Below are 19,235 nucleotides of genomic sequence, written 5' to 3'. Positions count from 1 at the left end.
GGTTACACCTGCTGTGTGGCAGGTTACACCTGCTGCTGCATGAATTCAGGCTGGGAATCTCCTTGTTCCTAGCTGGGCCCCAGAAACAGCTAGGGACTGATTTTTTTTTTTGGGGGGGGGGGGGGGGGGGGGGGGTTTGTGGCTCAGCATCCTTGATGTCACAAGTCACTGAGAATCAGGCCATGGGTGTTTGACTTGTGCCAACAAAGGTAATAGGGTTATCAGTTGACTCTTTGTGAACTGTTTCCTGTTGGTAAAGCACTGACAGTGAGCCTTGCTGCCTTTCACTACAATACTCAGAGATCCTCTCACGAAAAGGTCTTGAAGTGCCAAATACACTCACTTACTACATTTAACAGCTTCAGAAACTGCAGCCACGACTTGAAAAGGCACATGGAGATGAATGGACATGCACTGGCTTCTAAAAGAAACCTCGTAAAGGATTTTTAAATCCCAGCAGTTCTCCCTGCCAGTGCCTGTCAGTATTGCTAGCTTCTCCATTGGGCTGTGTTTTGATGCAGGCCCCTTGGAATAGACAAACAGTGAAAGTGCTTTGAAATGATAGTACTTTAACACTGGACCTGGATGCATGCATGTTTGGAGCAGTTTCAGAAGGGCAGCAGCTGTAACATCCGAATTGTTAAGAGTGGACAAATTGGAAAAGATTCAAATAGATCCAGATCTTTGGATGAAGCAGTGTCTAAAGTTGGAGTGGTTTTGCTACATTTGTATTGTTCCTGATTTGCCCACCTGTAACTATTAAAACGATGCCACTGCTGCCCTTTTGAAACATCATCCCTACCCCTGCTCTCTTAGAACTGTTTTGTGTCTCCAGTCTGTTCTGCTCTGAGTGGAAGCTGAACAGCTGTGACTTTAAACCGGTTTCCTTCTGGCTTCAAGCTACAGTGGTTTAGCTCCACTATACCAGTTTGGTAATGAACGGATGAACCTGTTACCTCAGTTCAGCCGATGCATGTTTCTGAGCAACCTGTCTCCACTCCCCTCCCCTCCCCTTTTAAAATAGATTCATGTAGCATCTTTCCACAGCTAAGTCTTCCTTGGAAGGAGGTAGAACATGTAGTTGCTGGCTTCACACTTGCTTCTCTTTCCACATGTGTACATATAGTTTGCCATCCTGGTTTTGTGGTATGTTTGCTGTTGCTAAGTGCTACGTTTGTCCTTTGGGACATATCTTGGCACTGACCTAGCTGATAACAGACATGAGTCTTTGGAGAGCATTTTCCAAAGTGGTGGTTTTTCCATTGAACTTGGCTTACCAGGTCATGTGGTGCTTTTTGTTGGTGCACGGTTGGTTTCCTTTTGGTCATTTCCCATGATACCAAGCTGATATCATCTCCCAGCTGTCTGGAATTAGCTCAAGGTTTGGGCTGAAAATACAAACATCTGAGGGGGTGAGGCAAGGAGTGGCTTGTTTCTTTCTTGGACGGTCTGTTGCTCTACTGCAACATGTTTCTTTCCCATGAGAGCTTTCAAGGCAGAGAACAGGTCCAGGCTATCTTGCAGGCTTCACCTCTGGGTTAAAGGATGAACCTCAGGCATCTGACAAAGTGGGTTTGCCACCTACAAAAGGTCATGCCTCTGAACCAGGTAGTCTCTAAGCATCCACGCTGGCCTGCCTTCTACCTCTGCGTTAATATCTGTGAAAGGCTTTGAGATCCTTGGAAAGAAGGCACAAAAGATGGGGAAAAGTGCTACAGCATCTGCACATCTGAAGCAAATATGGGGGGCAGGAAGTGGCTTGTATGCAGCGAGTATAACTCAAGGGTTGGTTCACTTCACCTTGCCTTACCCTTTCCCCATGCTCCTCTAGGTGTTACTGTCCCATCCTGAAGAGAAGAAGCTCATCCTCACTCTGAAGAAGACTCTCGTCGGTTCCAAACTTCCAGTCCTTGCCAGTTATGCAGCTGCAAAACCTGGCTTGGTCACGCACGGCGTTGTGGTATGCGCCAGGGAGTTCGGCTGCATCGTGAAGTTCTACAACGATGTTAAAGGCCTGGTCCCCAGGAATGAGCTGGGCTCAGAGCCCATTCGTTTCCCGGAGAAAGTCTTCTATGAAGGCCAGGTAAGTAACATCCTCCTACCACCTCCTCCCTATGGAAGGATGGGAGCAGGAGAAAGGCTGGCTAGTGATGGCACTGCACCTAGCAAGTTAAAGCAAGCTGGCCAATGCACATTGTAAATGAGCTGCTGCCATGGTTTCTGGGCTACCTTCTGTTGGGATTAGAGAGCATCATGAATAGTCGTGACTCTCAAAGTGGGGGGGACAAAGAAGTCTGGTCCCAGAGTGCTTGCTGGTCAAGGTGCTCAGTAGGGGTTTGGGGAATTTATGCTGCAGCCCTTGCTCACCCTGTTTTCAGGGTCTGGAGAATGGTGCTTCATCAGTCTTTTTAAGTGACCTGTTCCAGACCTGGTACCTTTAACCGTTGTTGAAGAACCCAGGCTCTGCTGTTTGAATCAAGGGATTAATTCATCATCTGTGAGGTCTGGGTTCTGGTCAGAATTTTTTCTGGATCTTTTGTCTGTCCTTCATCCTGCTGGCTATAGAGCAAGGTCTCTGTCCTTTGGATGTGTGGCTGGGAGTCGAGAAATATGGTCTTTGTTTTGAGACCTGCTCCCAGCTAGCACTGTGACCCAGGGCAAGTCCCTGAACTCCTCAGTTTCCCATCTGTGTTTCTGGTGTGCTTTGTGAAGCTGAATTTGCTGATGTCTCTAAGGAGCTGAGACCTGTGGTTGTGAAGAGAAGAATTGCTGTGTGGTTGTTTCACTGCCTTTGCCCTGCTGCTGGATAGAAGGGTCAGGGGTGGCTCTATGGGGGATATGGCACTGAACCCTTTTTCCTCTCTCTTCCACAGGTTGTCAAAGTAACAGTCCTCAAATGTGAGCCTGAGCAGGAGAAACTGCTGCTGTCATTCAACCTGACTAGCAAATCAGCTTTGGAGGACGAAGCAGAGCAGGCTCCAAAGAAAAAGCAGGAAGTGACCTATGAAACTGGACAGGTATCAACTCTACAAGTCTCCACTCCCCTTGCACAGCAGTTCAGAGACAGTTCAGGGCAGCAGTTTGCATCTAGAAAAGCTTTTCTGAGAGGCATGCATGTGGAGGATCTGATCTTCTTTTGAAGTGGGAGAGGCAGAGGAGGTTGTGCTTGGAGTTGTGATGCAGACACCAGTAGTTCCGGTGGGTGGAGTGAGCTTCACTTCTGGGCCCTCGAACTAATGCTGTGATGTGCTAACAGCCGCCTTGTCTTGCTCCAGAGGTGGCTGCATGACAGTGTTGGCTAAATATGTGCCATCCAAAGAAAATAGCGGGGTTTGGATGTGCTCTGGAATCCCTTTGGGGTTGAAGATGCTACCAGCACTTGAGCACAAATATCACTGCTACAAGACTGGAATTGTTCTCTTGAGTTGAAGCGAGCCTACCCTCCCACAAATCTGAAATCAAATGGATTTTTCAGGGCTTTGCCCTCTCTGGTGGTGGGGATGGTCATCTTTTTTAACAAATATGTAAGGGTTTCAGAGGTTCACCACTGCTGGAATAAGACTGGTCCTTGTCCATAGCTGGGATGCTAAGCTAGAATCCCTACAACCCAGTGGTTGCCACCCTCAGATTGCAGTGGAGGGGACCTTGAAAGTGCTTAGCAGTTTCCATTCCAGGCCTGTGTTTTCACATGTCTCCCATTCTCTCTTCAGATGGTGGATGTGAAAGTCTTGAAGAAGAGAGAGAATGGTTTGGAGGTCTCAATCTTGTCAGACAATGTTCCTGCTCACCTTCCCATGATGCACCTGTCCGACCACATTGTTAACTGCAAACTCCTGTGGCACTGGCTTCAAGAGGAGGACGTTCTCCCCCGGGTTATGTGCCTAAGCAACAAGGGAGGGCATGTTGTATCCTTTGGGGATCTGGCCATGAAGTACATCACTTGACGGAGCAGTGTGTTAGATATCTAGGTTGTACAGAAGGAGTAGGAATTGCACTCGTTTTGGTGTGGGCTGGCTGTATCCAGTGCTGAAGGTACCGTGAAACCTGGGCCAATCTTGGGAACGAGTGGTGGTCAGAACAGCTGATTTCTTGTATACCTCCCAAGCTGGAACTGAGCCCTGTATAATATTGCAGATCCCATCATACACAGGTATTGTTTGTAGCCCTCGTACTTCCTTGGGGGACCAGGCCTTGCCACACATTTTTCACATGAATATCAAGTATAACAAGATTTTAAGCAAGCAACTTACAACATTTTTTTTTTTTGCACATCCCATCATTTTAGAATTTCATCTTTCACATGGTGTAATGCAGCATGGTGTGATTCTAACAGCGTCCAAGATACTGGCTGCTAAATAATCAGTGCTGGGAAAGCAAGATAGTAACCCAAGCGGCGTGATTCTTAAACTGCAGTACTGCAGAACTTGCAAGGACTTTAGGAAACCACAGTTGATGATAGATGGTGGTAGCAGGGGATTTATTAAGCATCAGGGCTGTTTCTGTCTCCTCTTCTGCTTATAAGGCTCTGGTCCTTGACTGTGGTTGTTCAGATGCTGTGCAGAAAGCCTGCATTGATTTCTGCTGTTGAGGAGGGGCAGGTGGTGAGGAGCTTTTCTGAAATCCAGCCGGGGATGCAGCTGACTGGTTTTGTGAAGAACATTATGCCCTACGGAGTGTTTGTGGAGTTTCCTTTTGGCCTGGCCGGACTGGCACCCAAAGCGGTAAGCCAGGCTTGACTTCCCTTTGCAAAACAGCTTGTTGGCACCTCGCAGTTGTTTGAGAGGCAGGCCTAAGGGCTCAAAGAACAGCACATCTGCAGACTCACTGCCCAGCTGATTGGGGTGAAGACTGATGCTATGATTGTTTTAAATTTGCTTCCAAAGTGAATTAAAGTAAATGGAAGGAAGCCACTTTTATACTGAGTATGACTGTCCACACAGGGGTTTAACATGGTTTAAGTAATTCCCTAATACCCTCATCCTTTTCCCACACAGGCCATGAGTGACAAGTTTGTGACAGACACCAAGGACCATTTTGTGGTGGGGCAGACAGTGGTTGCCAAAGTGACAAGCATCGACGAGGCGAAGCAGCGGGTTCTCCTGTGCCTGAAACTATCTGAATGTAGCATAGAAGATCCCGCTGCCAAGAGCATCTCTTTGCTGAGCCAGTGCTTTGAGGAGATGAAGGAGGTTAGGAGCATCATGAGACAAAGAGGTGAGGTTTTAGCCGGCTTTCACAGCCCTGTGCCCACGTGGTCAGAGCACAAAACTGAGCTCTTGGGAAATAAAACCAGGAGAAAATGCATCGTGCTCTTTCAGATAAATTGAGCCAGAAAAGCAATGGCTTAATTTGTGAGCAGAGCTTATTAGGAGATCCATACGTATAGAATGAGAGGCCTGGCCTTTAAAGGCTATGAACAAAGAGAACTTTTTTGGGCACAAACATATCTGTCAAAGGAAAGGCCTCATGCTCCCATTAAAATCCATGGGAGTTTTGCAATCTCTCTCAACGGGAGCAAACCAAGCTCTAGAGTGACTGAGGACAGAGGGGGAGAGACACAAGCTGTGGTGTTATCTTCATCCTGATGTAGACCAGAAAGGGTAGGAGAGGTGCAGAGGATCAAAACAGGTGCTCCCCAGCCCCTGTAAGGTGAAGAGCAGAATTGTGGGGTGTCCTGGGAACCTTGCTCTTCTGTTTGGATTTACCTGATCAGGTCTTAGTGCCCTTGACCAGAACATCTCTAGGGATAAGCCTTGGAGAGGTAAGGCAGAGGTGGGACCTGCCTTGCGTGCAAAAGGAATAGAGAAATTGCAGCTTGCTCATCCTCAATAGAAAAAAGCACCTGCCTGCCTTCCCCTGACGCTGTCTGAATGGCCATGGAGTGCTCTTTGGTTTGTGTGCACAGCTGCTGTGCAGAGCCAGTGTGAATAGCAATTGCTGTCACTCAGGCCTGAATTCTCTGGGTGCTTTCTCTCGGGTGAGAGCCTTGATCACCTGTGTAAAGACCCCTCACTATATCCAGATATATGCACCAAAGAGAGGAATATCAGCGCGTGCTTCAATTTGGGAAAGAGTTATTAAATAGAGTGACACCTGGACACCAAGAAGAGGCACCTTAGAAATGCAGAAGATGCAATGGTGAGACTACAATGAAAAAGCTGGAAAAATGCAAACGAAGAATAGGATAATTGGAAAAGCAGTGAGCCAGGCTGTGTTAGCGCTGTGTGTCTGGCTGCCAGAACAGCTCTGCTCATTTATAGATTAGCAGCCTTGGGGAAAAGACTCTTTCACTAGCACTTTCTTTTTGAAACTAGGCAGAAGACAGGGCAGATTTGCATCCCACAGACTAAATAAATCATAGACATGAGCTTTCACCACACTCCCTTCAGCCCACAAAGAACTTCATTAATTGACTTCAAAATCTGCTTCTGTTGGTGTCTTTTTGTAGCAATTATGCAAACGAGTATAACACATCTATCAAAATAAGAAACAACTGTGGACTGGGTTAATGAGAGAGTACCTGTGCATTACTGACGTCAGCTGGACATTAATAATGAACTTGTGCCCTGAGTTCCAAAACCAAGTAATCAGTTAAAAGGGTTAATGATGATGACTGTGATTTTTATCAGACATCCTTAATTGGACTTGCAGTATCTGTAGGCACAGAAATCCACATTTATACATGTACCAGTCATCATACAACTATATAGAAATGGTCCATTTTTTGGTTGGGATTTGCCAATACCATGCCTCTGCTTCTGTTCTCCCTGTCTGAGCATTGGCTTTCTTTGACGTCTGCAACAAAACGCCCACTAACGTCAGTGTGAGTTGTTAGGACAACATGAGTGACTTTTAAAATCCCGTACCTGCGACACAAATGCGGTATTTGCATGCTTGGATAAGTTTTTAGCTCAGTTGCTTAGAGCATGGTGCTAATAACACCAAGGTTGCAGATTGATCCCTGCATGGGAGGTAAGACCTTCTTTGCCTCAAGCAGGGGGCTGGATTAGATAACCTTTTGAAGTCCCTTCCAGCCCTACTTCTCTATGATTTGCCAGATAACATTAGCAAATTTTGGCCCTTGTCTTTTAAATAACACATTTATTTGTGTTTGAAACCACATGGCTTCCAAATCCTGTTTTTTACCAAACTCTGAATTACATTTCCAACTTTTGATGCTGGCTTTCTAAAATAATCTTAGCCTTTCACTTGCCTTAATGTAGCAAAGCGAGATTGGTCAGGTGTTTTCAGATTCTCCTGCACATAGCAATGTGTGCCAAGGTGTCTCTAGGGCAAAGGAGCATTTGCATCTAATCATGGCAATTCAGCAGAGGTAATTTCAACTTGTTTCCATTAAGTTTTAAAGCTTTTTTTACAAGCTCTCAGTCTAGGATGTAAAGGATCTTTTGTAAAGGTGGGAACACAGGCTTTTACAATCTCTTCTAAGCAAGAGTGAAAACAGTCTCATTTCTTGCAAAGACGTGATTTAGATGAAGCTAACTCTCTGCCTTTTCTCCCTCTGTCTGTCTAGGGCATTCCAAGGCAGCCCAAAACCTTTGCAGCTTAATGTTCGGGCAGAAACTGGACTTGGTTGTTCAGGAAGTGAAGGAGGACGGCTCAGCACTCTTTAGTGGCAGCAGCACTGCTGGATTGACTGTAACAGCCACTTGCCATCACCTGGGAGGTCAGGAATTTCACATGACCTTCTCTTGTTGCTCTGCCCAACGTTGTCATCATGCTCTAAAACCCCTTAGTCTGGGATGAAATAAATTGCTGGGGAAATTATGTAAAATATTGCTTATTTCAGGTTCAAGGATGGGCTCCTGGGGGGTCTATTTCTAATTGTATCACAAACTCATTGAGGCAAATTGATTAAGCTACATCTGTGCCTCTGTTCTCCGCATCTGTAACATGGGTATAGCTCTTTTCTTCCCAGGTTTTTGTAGGGCTTAGTGTTTTGAGATCCTGTCTGGTAGAGCAGAGCAAAGCAATGTATTTGTGAGCAACATTATAAATACCTTTTCCTTCCTCCTGTAGAAGCTGGAATGTGTACACTAGCTATTTTCAGCAGTTCATTTTGGTATGCCACAGGGATGCCACACTGAATTCAGAATGGTTTTTCAGTATTTTGTTCTGTCATTGTTTGCTAGAGGTAGTGTTTTGGTACAACAGGACCATCTTGTTTATAATGCCTCTTTATCACTGTTTAAAGATCCATTTATGTTTGGGCACACCCTCTAATCTGCATCCTGATTCCAGATAATAGAAATTATACCATTATAAAATCAGCTTGATTTCACTTTCTGTCACTTTTCTTCAGTGCCACTAATGTTGGGGTCATTGGTCTTCATTTCCAAAAATGAGGTCTTGTACATCTCGCTGCTAGTAGTAGCTGTAACTAATGGATCTTTCCCTAAGTGAGCATGTTACCACTAGGAATTCAGCTAATCCAGGTGCTCCTGGTGCTGCTCGCCTCTTACATGCCAGTGGGTCTCAGTTGCTTGAAATCCTTCATTGCCATCAGCAGTTAACGTTCTCACTCTTGTTTATAGACAGGAACCTTGTCCCTGGTCAGAAAGCAAGAGCCTTGATTCTGCATGTAAATGCCCTTAAATCCGAAGTTCATGTCTCCCTTCGAGAAGAGCTGTTAAACCAAAAAGTCAAGCAGGTATGTCTGACTTGTCTTTTATTCACCCTGGTGTACATCTTCCTCTGTTAATGTTTCTAATCTAAAATTCATCATCACTGTGTCTTTTGTGGCAGGGAGGGAGAGGTGTTGGGTGCTGGGGAGGGCTGTGGATGTCCTGGCATTGAAATCTGATGTTCCTACAGCAAAGACATCATCTCTGTTTGTTTCGCAGTTGAAGGAAAATTCCCAGCACTCAGCTGTCGTGCAGCATGTTGCAGAAGAGTTTGCCATTGCCTCCTTGGTGGAAACGGGTCAGCTGACTGCCGTCCCTGTGGCCTGTCACTTCAATGACACGTTCCGTTTTGACTCGGAGAGGCTGAAGGTGGGGCAAACCATCTTGGTGACCTTAAAAACAGTGAAGACGGGTGAGCACGGAGTCCTGCTAGCAGTACAAGGCCCAGCAAAGGCAGTTATAAGACCCCGGAAAGAGTCCGAGACATTTGAGGAGACCTTGGCTTTAGTGCAGCACTCGCTGTGCATAGGGGATACAGTCACTGGGAAGGTGAAGTCTGTCAAGCCCACCCGCATCACAGTTGCCATCAATGACGACCTGACAGGCTGTATCCACACATCGCAGATCTTGGACAAAGTTCCCGTCGGCACCTTTCCAACATCCAAGCTGAGAGCTGGGCAGAAGGTGACTGCGCGGGTCATTGGAGGCAGAGATGTGAAGACGCACAGGTAGAGGGAGAGAGCTGCTTGGTCCCTTCCTGGGGAATCTGGTGATGGAGCAGTTTTAATTCAGATGCTCCTCATTCCAGCTGTAGAGGCTGAGGCCCCAGGGAAATTTTCCACTGTACTCTGCCCAGGCTGGGGGCTTCTGTACCATTCATGCACTGCACTTGTACTGCTGGAGGTGGGAGGTCTGTCCCTGGTATGGGTCATAGGCACAAAGATGCGTGATGTCCCTCTTAGTCAGAGCTTCTGTTGCTGTCCAGTGAAGCAAGGTGCGTTCTGAATAAAGGCTTAAGGGCTTGATTTTCAGCGATAATGACCATCTATAAGTCCCACTGGAATTCGGTGGGGGTTTGGGCACAAACTCCCAATCTAAACACCTGGGGCTGCTGCTTGGCTCCTTGATGGTTGCATTTCAGCCTTCCTTTGCAAGGGAGGAAGCTCCTCAAAGGTAAGCTGAGGCAAAGAACGAGAAAGACTGCTTTGAGGTGGCAGTAAATGCCTCTGTACACAGGGCATTAGGGGGAAAGTACTCAGCATTTTCCTGTTTTCCAGGTACTTGCCCATCACCCATCCACACTTCACAAAGACCATTCCAGAACTCAGCCTTCGGCCAAGGTAAGAGCCTTGGTTTCCGTTTAGCTTTATGCCAGCCTGGGTTAATGTTTGTAAGTGCTTTGCAAATGGAAAACCCTGAGAGCAAACGCCAGCTCCCTGCCTGCTTCTGTGGAAGAGCCTTGGCCTGGGCTTGGTAAAGCCCATTGGCGGAGACAAGAACGTGGGGACCTTTGCATCTGGGGGGCCTGGCTCTTACATGCTGCAGAGCTTTGCTCAGGGAGGGCTCCCTCACCTTCCAGTGCTGTGATGGTTCTCCTGTCTCTTACTTTTGTGAACAGTGAGCTGAAGGGGAAAGGCTGCACAACCCTGAACACGGAAGGGGATGAACTGAGCGAGAGGCTCAAGCCTTACGAAGTCGGGCAGACGGTGACCTGCTTCGTCACGAAGGTAGGAGTCAGAGAGCCTTCCTGCGTAATGGCAGGGAAAGTTGAGAAGACTGCTAACACTGTGCTTATGGTCTTAGTATCTGGCTCCTCAGTAAATGCTGTGCCAGGGCATCCAAACCTCACCCCTCTGCTGTGGGGACGTGGCAGGGAGTGAGGAAGAACAGAACAGCACAGCTCCAGTCCTAGGAGTGGTGGGGCTCATTGATCCTGTGCGAGGTGCCAGGTAGTCCCCAGGGGATGGTTCCCCTTCACTGTTCCAAAAGGTCACAGATTCACAGAAGTTTAGGGCTGGAAGGGACCTCTCAAGATCATCAGGTCCAGCCCCCCTGCTCTGGGCAGGAAAGACTTCTGGGGTCAAATAACCCCAGCTCAGTGTGCATCCACTCTCCTGTTATACCAGAGGCAGAGTCCCTTGGGAATCCCCCCTATGCCTGACATAAGTAAGCTCAGTATTGACCCCAATCTGTGTATTTGCTTGAGTCACCGCAATACTGGGCAGACCCCCTTTATACCCAAGATATCACTAGGGGCCATATCATAGAATGGTAGTGTTGGAAGGCACCTCAAGGGCAATCTGGGTCAGTTTCTCCTGGCCCCTAAATTTCCTAGTGAGGTAGATTCTGGCAGAGAATTACCAACAGCAAGCCCTGTCTTGAGGAACAGGGAAGGAAGGAGTCTTTTCCCCTCTTCCCCTCACCCTTTCCACTCCCGCCATCAGGTTACATATAAAGAACTCTAAGACTTTAAATTATTGGACTAGATGCAGGCTCTACATGAGGTCCTGCTGGCCTGTCATGCATTGTTATGGTCCTCTGCGGCCTTAAAACCTATGAAGTGTCTCTTAAGTCTCATGTCTTCTTCTGCGGCTGCTTGATTTCCCCACAGTACAACGTCATCAAGGGCTGGCTGGAGGTAGAGGTCACCCCGGATGTTCGAGGAAGGGTTCCACATCTGCTGCTTTCCCTCAAACCCAAGGTAAGGAGCAGCCAAAGAATAGTGTCCAAAACACTTTCCTGCAGCAGGTTAAACACTCCACTCCAGTGCAGGAGCCTTTCAAATTGCCTTCCTGTTCCTCCTTGCTTTTGCTCTAGCATCAGAGTTTGGCCCTACCTTCAGCATTTCCAGCTGCACTGGTCTGCAAAGCTTCTGGTTAATTCTTCTTTGGCCTTAGTGTGAGCTCTCAAAACCTGCTGTTTTCTTGGGATTTTTTGTGCATTTTTTTTGGTGGGCTTTTTGTTGTTTTGTTTTCTCTTTTTTAAAGCTGGCCATCTGTGTAGTGCTGTCACTATGTGGCCAGCACAGTCCATGAGTGGCTAAGCAAGGGTGTCAATGAGGAGTAGGGACCTGGAGTTATGGAGGGCTTTAGTGGAACCAGCCTTGCGCTGCTCTGCCCAATTCAGCTGTCTGCTTCTCAAAGCATGTGGACAACCTGGAAATTAGCACAGCTTTTCCTAGCTGCACTCTATGTTGCAAAACCACTGATGTTGGACATATCCTACTTGTAGGACAAACCTGTTTATCTAGGTTCAAGTAGATGCACGTTAGATGTCCGTAGTTCCTATTTGGAGCCTCGCATGTCCTGAGATTATCCTAGTCAAAGTCCAAATGAATCACTGAGACATCTTCCCGGGTGATGAGCAGCGGTCTCTCTCCTGCCAGGTCTTCAAGCATCCAGAGAAGAGCTTCAGGAGCGGACAGGCTTTGTCTGCTACAGTGACTGGCATGAATCCCACCAACACCAACCTCTGTTTGTCCCTTACGGGTATGTTAAAGTCTTGTTTATCAGCAGTGCTCCTCCCCGGGCATCTCACCACCCAGGTTGTGGTCAACAATTAGAAGTGGGTCTAGATTGGAACCTGAATTGAGCGGGTTGTGATTCAGAGTTTAGCTTTGGGTCTGTGTCATGTGCAGGACCAAAGCTCTGTCTTCTGACTTCCCAGAGATCAGAGCTTTTGAGACTGGTTTTCAGACTCCCTCTGTTTTGTACAGCATCAACCCTTTGGAGTAAAGTAATAGCTCTCCTCCCAAATGTCCCAGGCTGACTCTTTGTCTCTGTCTTTTGAAGCAGCTTTGCTTTCTGAGTAGTATCTAGTGGCCTGCAAGCCATTTACTAATGACCACAGGTCTTAGTATAGCAGATGTGGGGGCATGTCTGGGTCCTGGTACAGCAGAGTGGGGTAGGTTTGTGGGGGGTGACCCCGGCATTGTATTACGAAAGGGGCAGTGAAATGAGAGCGCACAAACTACACATGAACAAAAGGCTATGGGCATGGTTGGTGACTGGGGCAGAATCCTCTTTAATTCACTCTTCATTGCCCTGAGGATGTGATCTGTGGGATGTATTAGACCTATGTGGTATCTGACTCAGCCCCTCTGAACTCCTCCCTTCTGCAGGAATCCACTCCCTAGAGAAGGGAACCATCACTTTGGGCTCCATAAAAAAGGTGACCCCGCACGGCTTAATTGTGGCGCTTCCCTTTGGCAAGATTGGCAATGCTAGCCTCTTCCACCTGAGCGATTCGTACATGGAGCAGCCCTGGGAGCATTTCCGCGTGGGTGAGATCGTCAGGTCAGAGCTTCTCTTGTCCTTTCATCTTCTCAAGTCAAGCGGGGGACTTGGAAAGATCCTTCCTCCATAACCGGTCCTCTTTAATAGGGTTTGACACTGGTCCAGCACATTTCAGCTTCTTCCTGAATCATTTTTGTTGTGTTCCAGCTGAAGAAGCTTTAAACAAACCTTTTCAGAGTGTTTTGGGAAGTGTCAAGGGGCTTCCAACCTCAGCCCCCCAATGCATTTGGCTTTTAAGTGCTTAAACTTACTTGTAAATGTCTGGAGCCATGTCCCTCATCCCATACACTAAGTGTGCATCCTCCTTTAGTTCCCTCCTTGGCCCCTGCTTTGAGGAGGAGAAGGATATCCCAATTAGTAGGGCATTAGACTGGGATTTAAAGAGACCTATGTTGAATTCCTACCTCTGTTATGAACTTGTGTCTCTCTGGGTGGAAACAGATGTTGCTTGACATCTCATTTGTGCCAACATAACATTTTTTTTTTATGGTGATACAAGTTGTGAGCAAATAGATGTCACTACCCTTTGTCACACCACATCAAAGGAAAATCAGTGGCACAACAAAAGTTAGTAATAGACATTGCTGCTTTTGCAGCAGACACCTATTAGTTCTCTGGCAGAGGAGTACAAGCAGCCTGAGTTCCTCCTACTCTCCAGCCATCCTGAGCTGGTGCTCTGGGGGCTCAAGGGCCTGTGAAGCACCTGCTTGCTTGCTGCACTTAGAGAGGCACCCCAGGGAACCTTGGTTGCCACTTTGTAAGCAGAGAAGTTGGAGTTCCCTGCTCAGCCAGGCCTTTTTCTTATGATCATGGGGAACAGGTCTGGCTTAGTGGGGAGATCATGTTGCCCCTTCTCTCACACCAGTAAGGACAAGGGGTGACGTGCTTTGCACAGTAAAGTAGCATATTATGGCACATTGATCTGCATTATTTGGCGACATCTGTATCTAGTCATGGGCCTGTCAATCTGTCCGTGCCAGCCTCCCATCTGTAGCAGGGGAGTAATTGCACTTCCATACTACAAGGGACTATTGTAACCTGTTGATTCTGTTGCTCAGATACTGTGATGCAGGGGACCATGTAACATGGGTGGTGTTCCTGTTTTCAGTTGACATGTGAGCCATTCTCCCATACAGTCTGCAATAGACTGCAGGTGCCTCGGAGGACTGGGCTCTTCGTATCCCATAAGGCATGTTTCATGCTCCATGTGGCTGTAAGAAGAGCTTCTGCTTCCTTGTGGGACTTTTTAAATTGAGCTTCCTGCTGTCTTTCCTGTCCCCCATACCCAGGTGTTGCATCCTTTCCAATGAAGATGGCAAAATCCAAGTCTCCCTCCGGCAGTCCAGGTAAGGGTCCTAACCTCTAGCTATAGATCTGAGAGTTAAAAAGTGTGGTAACATCTGGTATTTAATAGTTCATGTGATCTGTAACCCTATTGGCCAATACGTGTGCTCAGGTTATAGCATCAGCCTAATAGTCCAGACTTCGTAAGAAATTAAATTGGCTTTGGATGTTTGTTCGTTCCATGTAAAGGATTTTCCATGTACCAGAGAACGTGCAGGTTCATGGCTCTGGATGTGGAGCCCCTGTCTGGGTTAACATTTCATCGTTTTTTATTTACAGTTGTTACAGGCTTGACTGAGATGTATCCGTGCCATTAGCTCTGCCCACTCAGCTCTGGTTTTGTGTGCATCCTCGGTTTTCACTTTGTACCTTGCCTCTTGCTGAACTTTCTTTGGCTTTGCTTTGAAACAAAAATGTTTGTTTCTCACTGTGTATTGGCAGCAGAAATGGGTTACTTCATGTTGCTTCTCAGACAAAACTGCAGATTAAGGGCTTGGATTTTTTTTTTAAAACTCTTAACTTTTTGCATCCAGACAGAATTGGGGACACGAGGCGTGGCCCCTCAAGGGTCCGATTGTGTACATAGATTGAGCTCTTAAATGTATTTGTATGTTGTTTGTGCTGCACAATTGTGGACTTGTCCTGTGAAGAGGCCTTAATTCAGCCTCCCACACGGGGGAGCGGAAATCCCCATGTTTTCACAAAGCCTCAGTCAGTGCTTTTGCCCTCCTACATATTACATTAGATTTCAGGAAAACTGTGACAAGGCATATTATCTTCAAATCCCCAGTGCAACAGCATGGAGCTCTGTTATGCTGTGTACGTTCTGGATAAAGAGGCAGACAGTGCACTTGAATGAACAAAGATGCTTCTGCTCCTGTGGAAAGGACTCACTGCTTTGCAGCCCCTGGCAGTTGGGACTGACTCTTTTCCCTGTAGCAACACTAGCATGTAGACCATTCAGCCAGTGTGAGGTGTTTTTAACTCTTGTCTCACTTGTCTCTCCTAGAACAAATCCTAAGAGCAATAGCGAAGTGGAAGATGCTGAAATTACTTGCATCGATGATGTGAAGGAAGGCCAGTTGATCCGAGGCTACGTCAAATTCATCAAGCCTTCAGGCGTGTTTTTTGCGTGAGTAGTGTGTGACTAGAGGGCGGCGAGGGTCCAGGTGAACATGTTTGTCTTGTGGATACAGGTCCAGAATTTGATCTCCCTGTTGTGTAGCAAACATTCCCCAGTGCATTTCTTTCTGGAAGTTAGAATTGTCGTCTTGTTTTTCTTAAGCATGCAAACTTGCTTTAAAAACGTTGTTGTACAGACTAAGCTGCCGGTGAGTGCACTGGCAGGCTTCTGTTTCCTGTATCCCTCAATCCTGACTGACCTGCAGCGCCCTTTGCCGTTCCTGCCCTGTATCTGTAGCGTGGAGGGTGCAAAGTGTGTAGTGCTTTGACAGAGAAAATCAGATCTTTCCATGGTGCTGGGTTGCCACTGTGGTTTGAAATCCCTGTTACATCTATAGCTTTGTTTTTGAAGCAGATGCATGTAATGTCACCCACACCTTTTTCTCTTCCTTTCAGTTTGTCCAGCTCTGTTGTGGGCCGAATCCGGTTCCAGAAGGTTGCCCCCTACTTTGTATCGAAGCAAACTGTGTATGAGGAGCACCTGCCAGAAGGGAAGCTGCTCACAGCCAGGGTCCTCAGGTTAGTCAGGCTTCCACCGTGGGGCTGGAAAGTGGCAGATGAGGGGCAGGAGGAAAGATGAAGGGTTCTTGGGTGGAACCGAAGCTTGGGCCCTTTCAACACCTGCAACTTCCTTTTTCTTTCTCTCCTGTTTTTTGCCACAGTGTGAGTAGCCAGGAGAACCACATAGAGCTCTCCTTCCTGCCTGAGGACACTGGGAAGTTGAGTGTCTTGCCCAAGTCCCTGGGCCTGCCCCTCCATGAAACAAAGCAGGAGAAGAAGGGAGAGGAGCTTAAGAAGCTGAAGGCGAAACGGAGAAGACGAGACTCTGAAAGCGAGCAGGTAGCTACATCTGCCTGATGGTTCGGGCCCAAATGAGAGCCTGGGGGTGGGCTGTGAATGGCCTTGATGATCTTCCCTGTCTTCTCAGTGCTTCAAGCCTCTTGAAGGAGGAGGTTTTCAGGGTTTATACTTTCCACTCGGGTTAGCAGGACCTGTAACATGAAATCTTTAAAGAATAGGAAAAGATCAATATTCTTGGAAAGGAGCTATGTCTTCCATCAAAGTAACTGTCCTCCATCACAGACGGCACTCCAGCAAGGCATGCATTTATGGGCATGTAATGTCTGCTTGTTTCAGCTCTTGCTGCCTCTGTTCTTCTGCTGTAAATCAATCCTGTGTGGCCAGACGATCCATATGGATGGGGTCTGTAGCTGGTAATCATGAGGGTGGATTTTAACCTGGTAACCAGATCTTACAGCAAGAGCTCCTGCTTTCAGATTGGGCTCAGTGACCCTTCTCTGTCACCCAAGGCATTAGCAGGCCCGTTGTGTTCTCTGCCCACCACTAGACAGGAATAGGGTATTTTGGGGAAGAAAAAAACCCACCACAAGTGATTTTTATCTCTAAGCTTTCTAGACAGTACCTTTGCAGGGCATCTGCCAGCATTGGGCCCCTAGTAGTTGGCTTGACACAAAACCTGGGGTGCTTGTGACTTTTCTCCCATGGCTCGTGTTGCGACTAGTACATGAGCAAAGAGTGAGGGCCGTTGTTTTGGGCTTCTCATTAGTTTTCTCTAGTCAAGTGGAATTATTACTTAGTCTTCCTGATGGTTTCCCTGTCCGACCCTTCACTACAGGAGGCAAAACCAAAGAAAAAGAGAATGCATCCTGCTGACAAAGATGACAGTGGGGTTGAAGTCTATTGCTGGGAGGAAGAGGAAGAAGAGGAGGAAGAGGAGAATAAAAGCAAATCCAAGGTGAGGGGCTGCCAGAGCCCAGCGGAGGGGAATATGAATAAGCAGTGGGGTCCTGTGTGGCTGACAGAGGGACTGCCTAAATGGTGCCTGGGATGGTGGGTTTGGACAGACTGGTACAGAGTAAATTACTTTGAGGCCTGTGGTGACACGTATGTCCAGTTCTGTCTAGCTCATAAGCCTGGTAGCAGCAGCCTTGGTCGGAGCCCACTATCATAGCTCACACTTTGCATGTAGTTATTAGATCTCTAAAGGGATTCACATCACCACTTGGCAGGCACGTGGTTCTTCCGAGGGCTCGGTTACTAATGGTCAGTAGTGAGGCAGCTACATATCCTGTAATCAGATCAAGTCTCCAGGCTTTGGCCTTACAAGTTGGGCAAGACCAGTTCTGGGATGAGGGGCAGCAAGAGACACCAAAGATATGGTGATGATTTGCCATGTTGCATTCTGCTCGGATATTAATTGTAGCCTGTAGGTGTACCAGTCACTGCCCATGAGGTCACTAATCCTAGATGCTCTACCAACACCAGAACAAACCCCAGGTCCCTGCCCCAAAGCGCATACAATATATATATATTAGCAAGAGAAAGTAAATGGCTAAAGAGAGATTTATTTATTTTAATTTATTTGTATGGAATACAGCAAGCAAATGACAGAACAAGCTATAAACATCCTATAAACAACAGCACTGAGGAATAAGGCTGGGGTGACTGTTTTAGATTTGATATCTATGGCAAAGCATTGCCAGTAACCTGGTGCAGGTTTTCAATGCAACCATTAAAATAATAAATGGGGCACTCCTCCGTGATGTGTGCTATATAGTTTGGTTTTTACCACACTCACACTAGGGGTCTTTAATAAAATTCTGTTTATGTAGTAAGCAGTTACGTCTACCTTGTCCAGTACGAACCCTGTTCAGCTCTGCCTTGGTGAAGCAAAGCCAGGGGGTTTAGATGTGGGGTCTGTAATGAGAAATGTATTAATGATGTCAGTCGTGTTCCATTGCTGGATCCATTTTTCCTTGATGTCAAAGTTTCATCGTTCAGCTCTTTTCCCACACTCCAAAATGGCCTTCTCGACTTAATTGGCTTAGGGGGATCATTAAGTTCCTCAAAAATTGGTAGCGAATTGAATGTAAGCAGTTTTTTTGTAGACTCTCAAAGTAGCCTGTTTACATCCAAGGTCAGGAGGAGGGATATGAGAGAGAACAGACAACAAGGGAACAGGAGTAGATCTGCTAGTACCTGTTATGAGATGAGGGAGCACAAAGAAACTCAGGTGGTCAGCATGGCAGGCAGATGCTGTGGCATTTCTTGCTGGTTAGGGAGGGCTGGCTCTCATGTCTTGGCCAAATCTAATGCCAGTTCTGCTCTTCCGGGCCCCAAGTCCTTGCTGCAGTTGCAGCTAGATATGGCACGGTTTGTTTCTTGTCCTGGTCTCCTAGGCAGTATGACTCTGCATTATCAAACAGCTGTCACTGTCTACCTCTGGGGCGACCTGTATTTCTCATTGTAGGGTAAATGATTGCTCTGTATATGCAGGATGCATTGGTGGCTTTTGGTTTCACGGTGAAAGCTCCTATATAAATACGAACTGTTCTTCCCCACCCCTGATGTCTGCTAAGTCTGCAGTGACCCTGGCTTTGCCTGTTGCTCATCCCTTCATGGTTTAGGCTTTTATTATAAGTCACTGTCCAGCAAGGGCTGAGGGGATATTTTGGTTATGCAACAGTAAATGCTGCTGTTGCTATAGGTGGGAATACTTGCTGTCTCAAGCATGATGGAGGCAGCAGTGAGAGTTTAATATTAAACCAGTGGCACCTGTCTTGTCTTCCTTCAAGCAAGAGGTAAAGCACACAGAGGCTCCGAGACTGCAGGTTTCTACTGACTTCACCTGGGACGAGGGACTAAATGCACTCAAGGTGCCAGCATTGAGTCAGCCAGAGGAGAGCTCGGACAGCGAGGAGGACGACGATCCACAGGCCACGGTGCGGTAACTTAGGCGGTGCCGCTTGCA

The 19,235-nt window shown here is 47.1% G+C and overlaps 1 protein-coding gene across 1 annotated transcript in view; it reads left to right on the top strand.

Annotated features, from left to right (window-relative positions):
- PDCD11 (programmed cell death 11) overlaps positions 1-19,235 on the top strand; it is a 38,848-nt gene that overhangs the window by 13,342 nt on the left and 6,271 nt on the right. Inside the window, exons 13-31 of the mRNA XM_006273657.4 lie at positions 1,832-2,083; positions 2,874-3,017; positions 3,711-3,905; positions 4,551-4,721; positions 4,995-5,214; positions 7,532-7,684; positions 8,553-8,668; positions 8,862-9,370; positions 9,920-9,982; positions 10,261-10,369; positions 11,254-11,343; positions 12,028-12,130; positions 12,763-12,937; positions 14,227-14,283; positions 15,291-15,413; positions 15,860-15,982; positions 16,126-16,303; positions 17,100-17,219; positions 19,060-19,206. Coding sequence (XP_006273719.2) covers positions 1,832-2,083; positions 2,874-3,017; positions 3,711-3,905; positions 4,551-4,721; positions 4,995-5,214; positions 7,532-7,684; positions 8,553-8,668; positions 8,862-9,370; positions 9,920-9,982; positions 10,261-10,369; positions 11,254-11,343; positions 12,028-12,130; positions 12,763-12,937; positions 14,227-14,283; positions 15,291-15,413; positions 15,860-15,982; positions 16,126-16,303; positions 17,100-17,219; positions 19,060-19,206 — 3,048 coding nt within the window. The remainder of the gene's footprint in view (positions 1-1,831; positions 2,084-2,873; positions 3,018-3,710; positions 3,906-4,550; positions 4,722-4,994; positions 5,215-7,531; positions 7,685-8,552; positions 8,669-8,861; positions 9,371-9,919; positions 9,983-10,260; positions 10,370-11,253; positions 11,344-12,027; positions 12,131-12,762; positions 12,938-14,226; positions 14,284-15,290; positions 15,414-15,859; positions 15,983-16,125; positions 16,304-17,099; positions 17,220-19,059; positions 19,207-19,235) is intronic.

The sequence above is a fragment of the Alligator mississippiensis genome, chromosome 6, assembly GCF_030867095.1.
Source record: "Alligator mississippiensis isolate rAllMis1 chromosome 6, rAllMis1, whole genome shotgun sequence".
NCBI classification, from domain to species: Eukaryota; Metazoa; Chordata; order Crocodylia; family Alligatoridae; genus Alligator; species Alligator mississippiensis.
The sequence above is the reverse complement of the archived record's forward strand: the minus strand, read 5'-3'. Positions and strand labels throughout refer to the sequence as shown.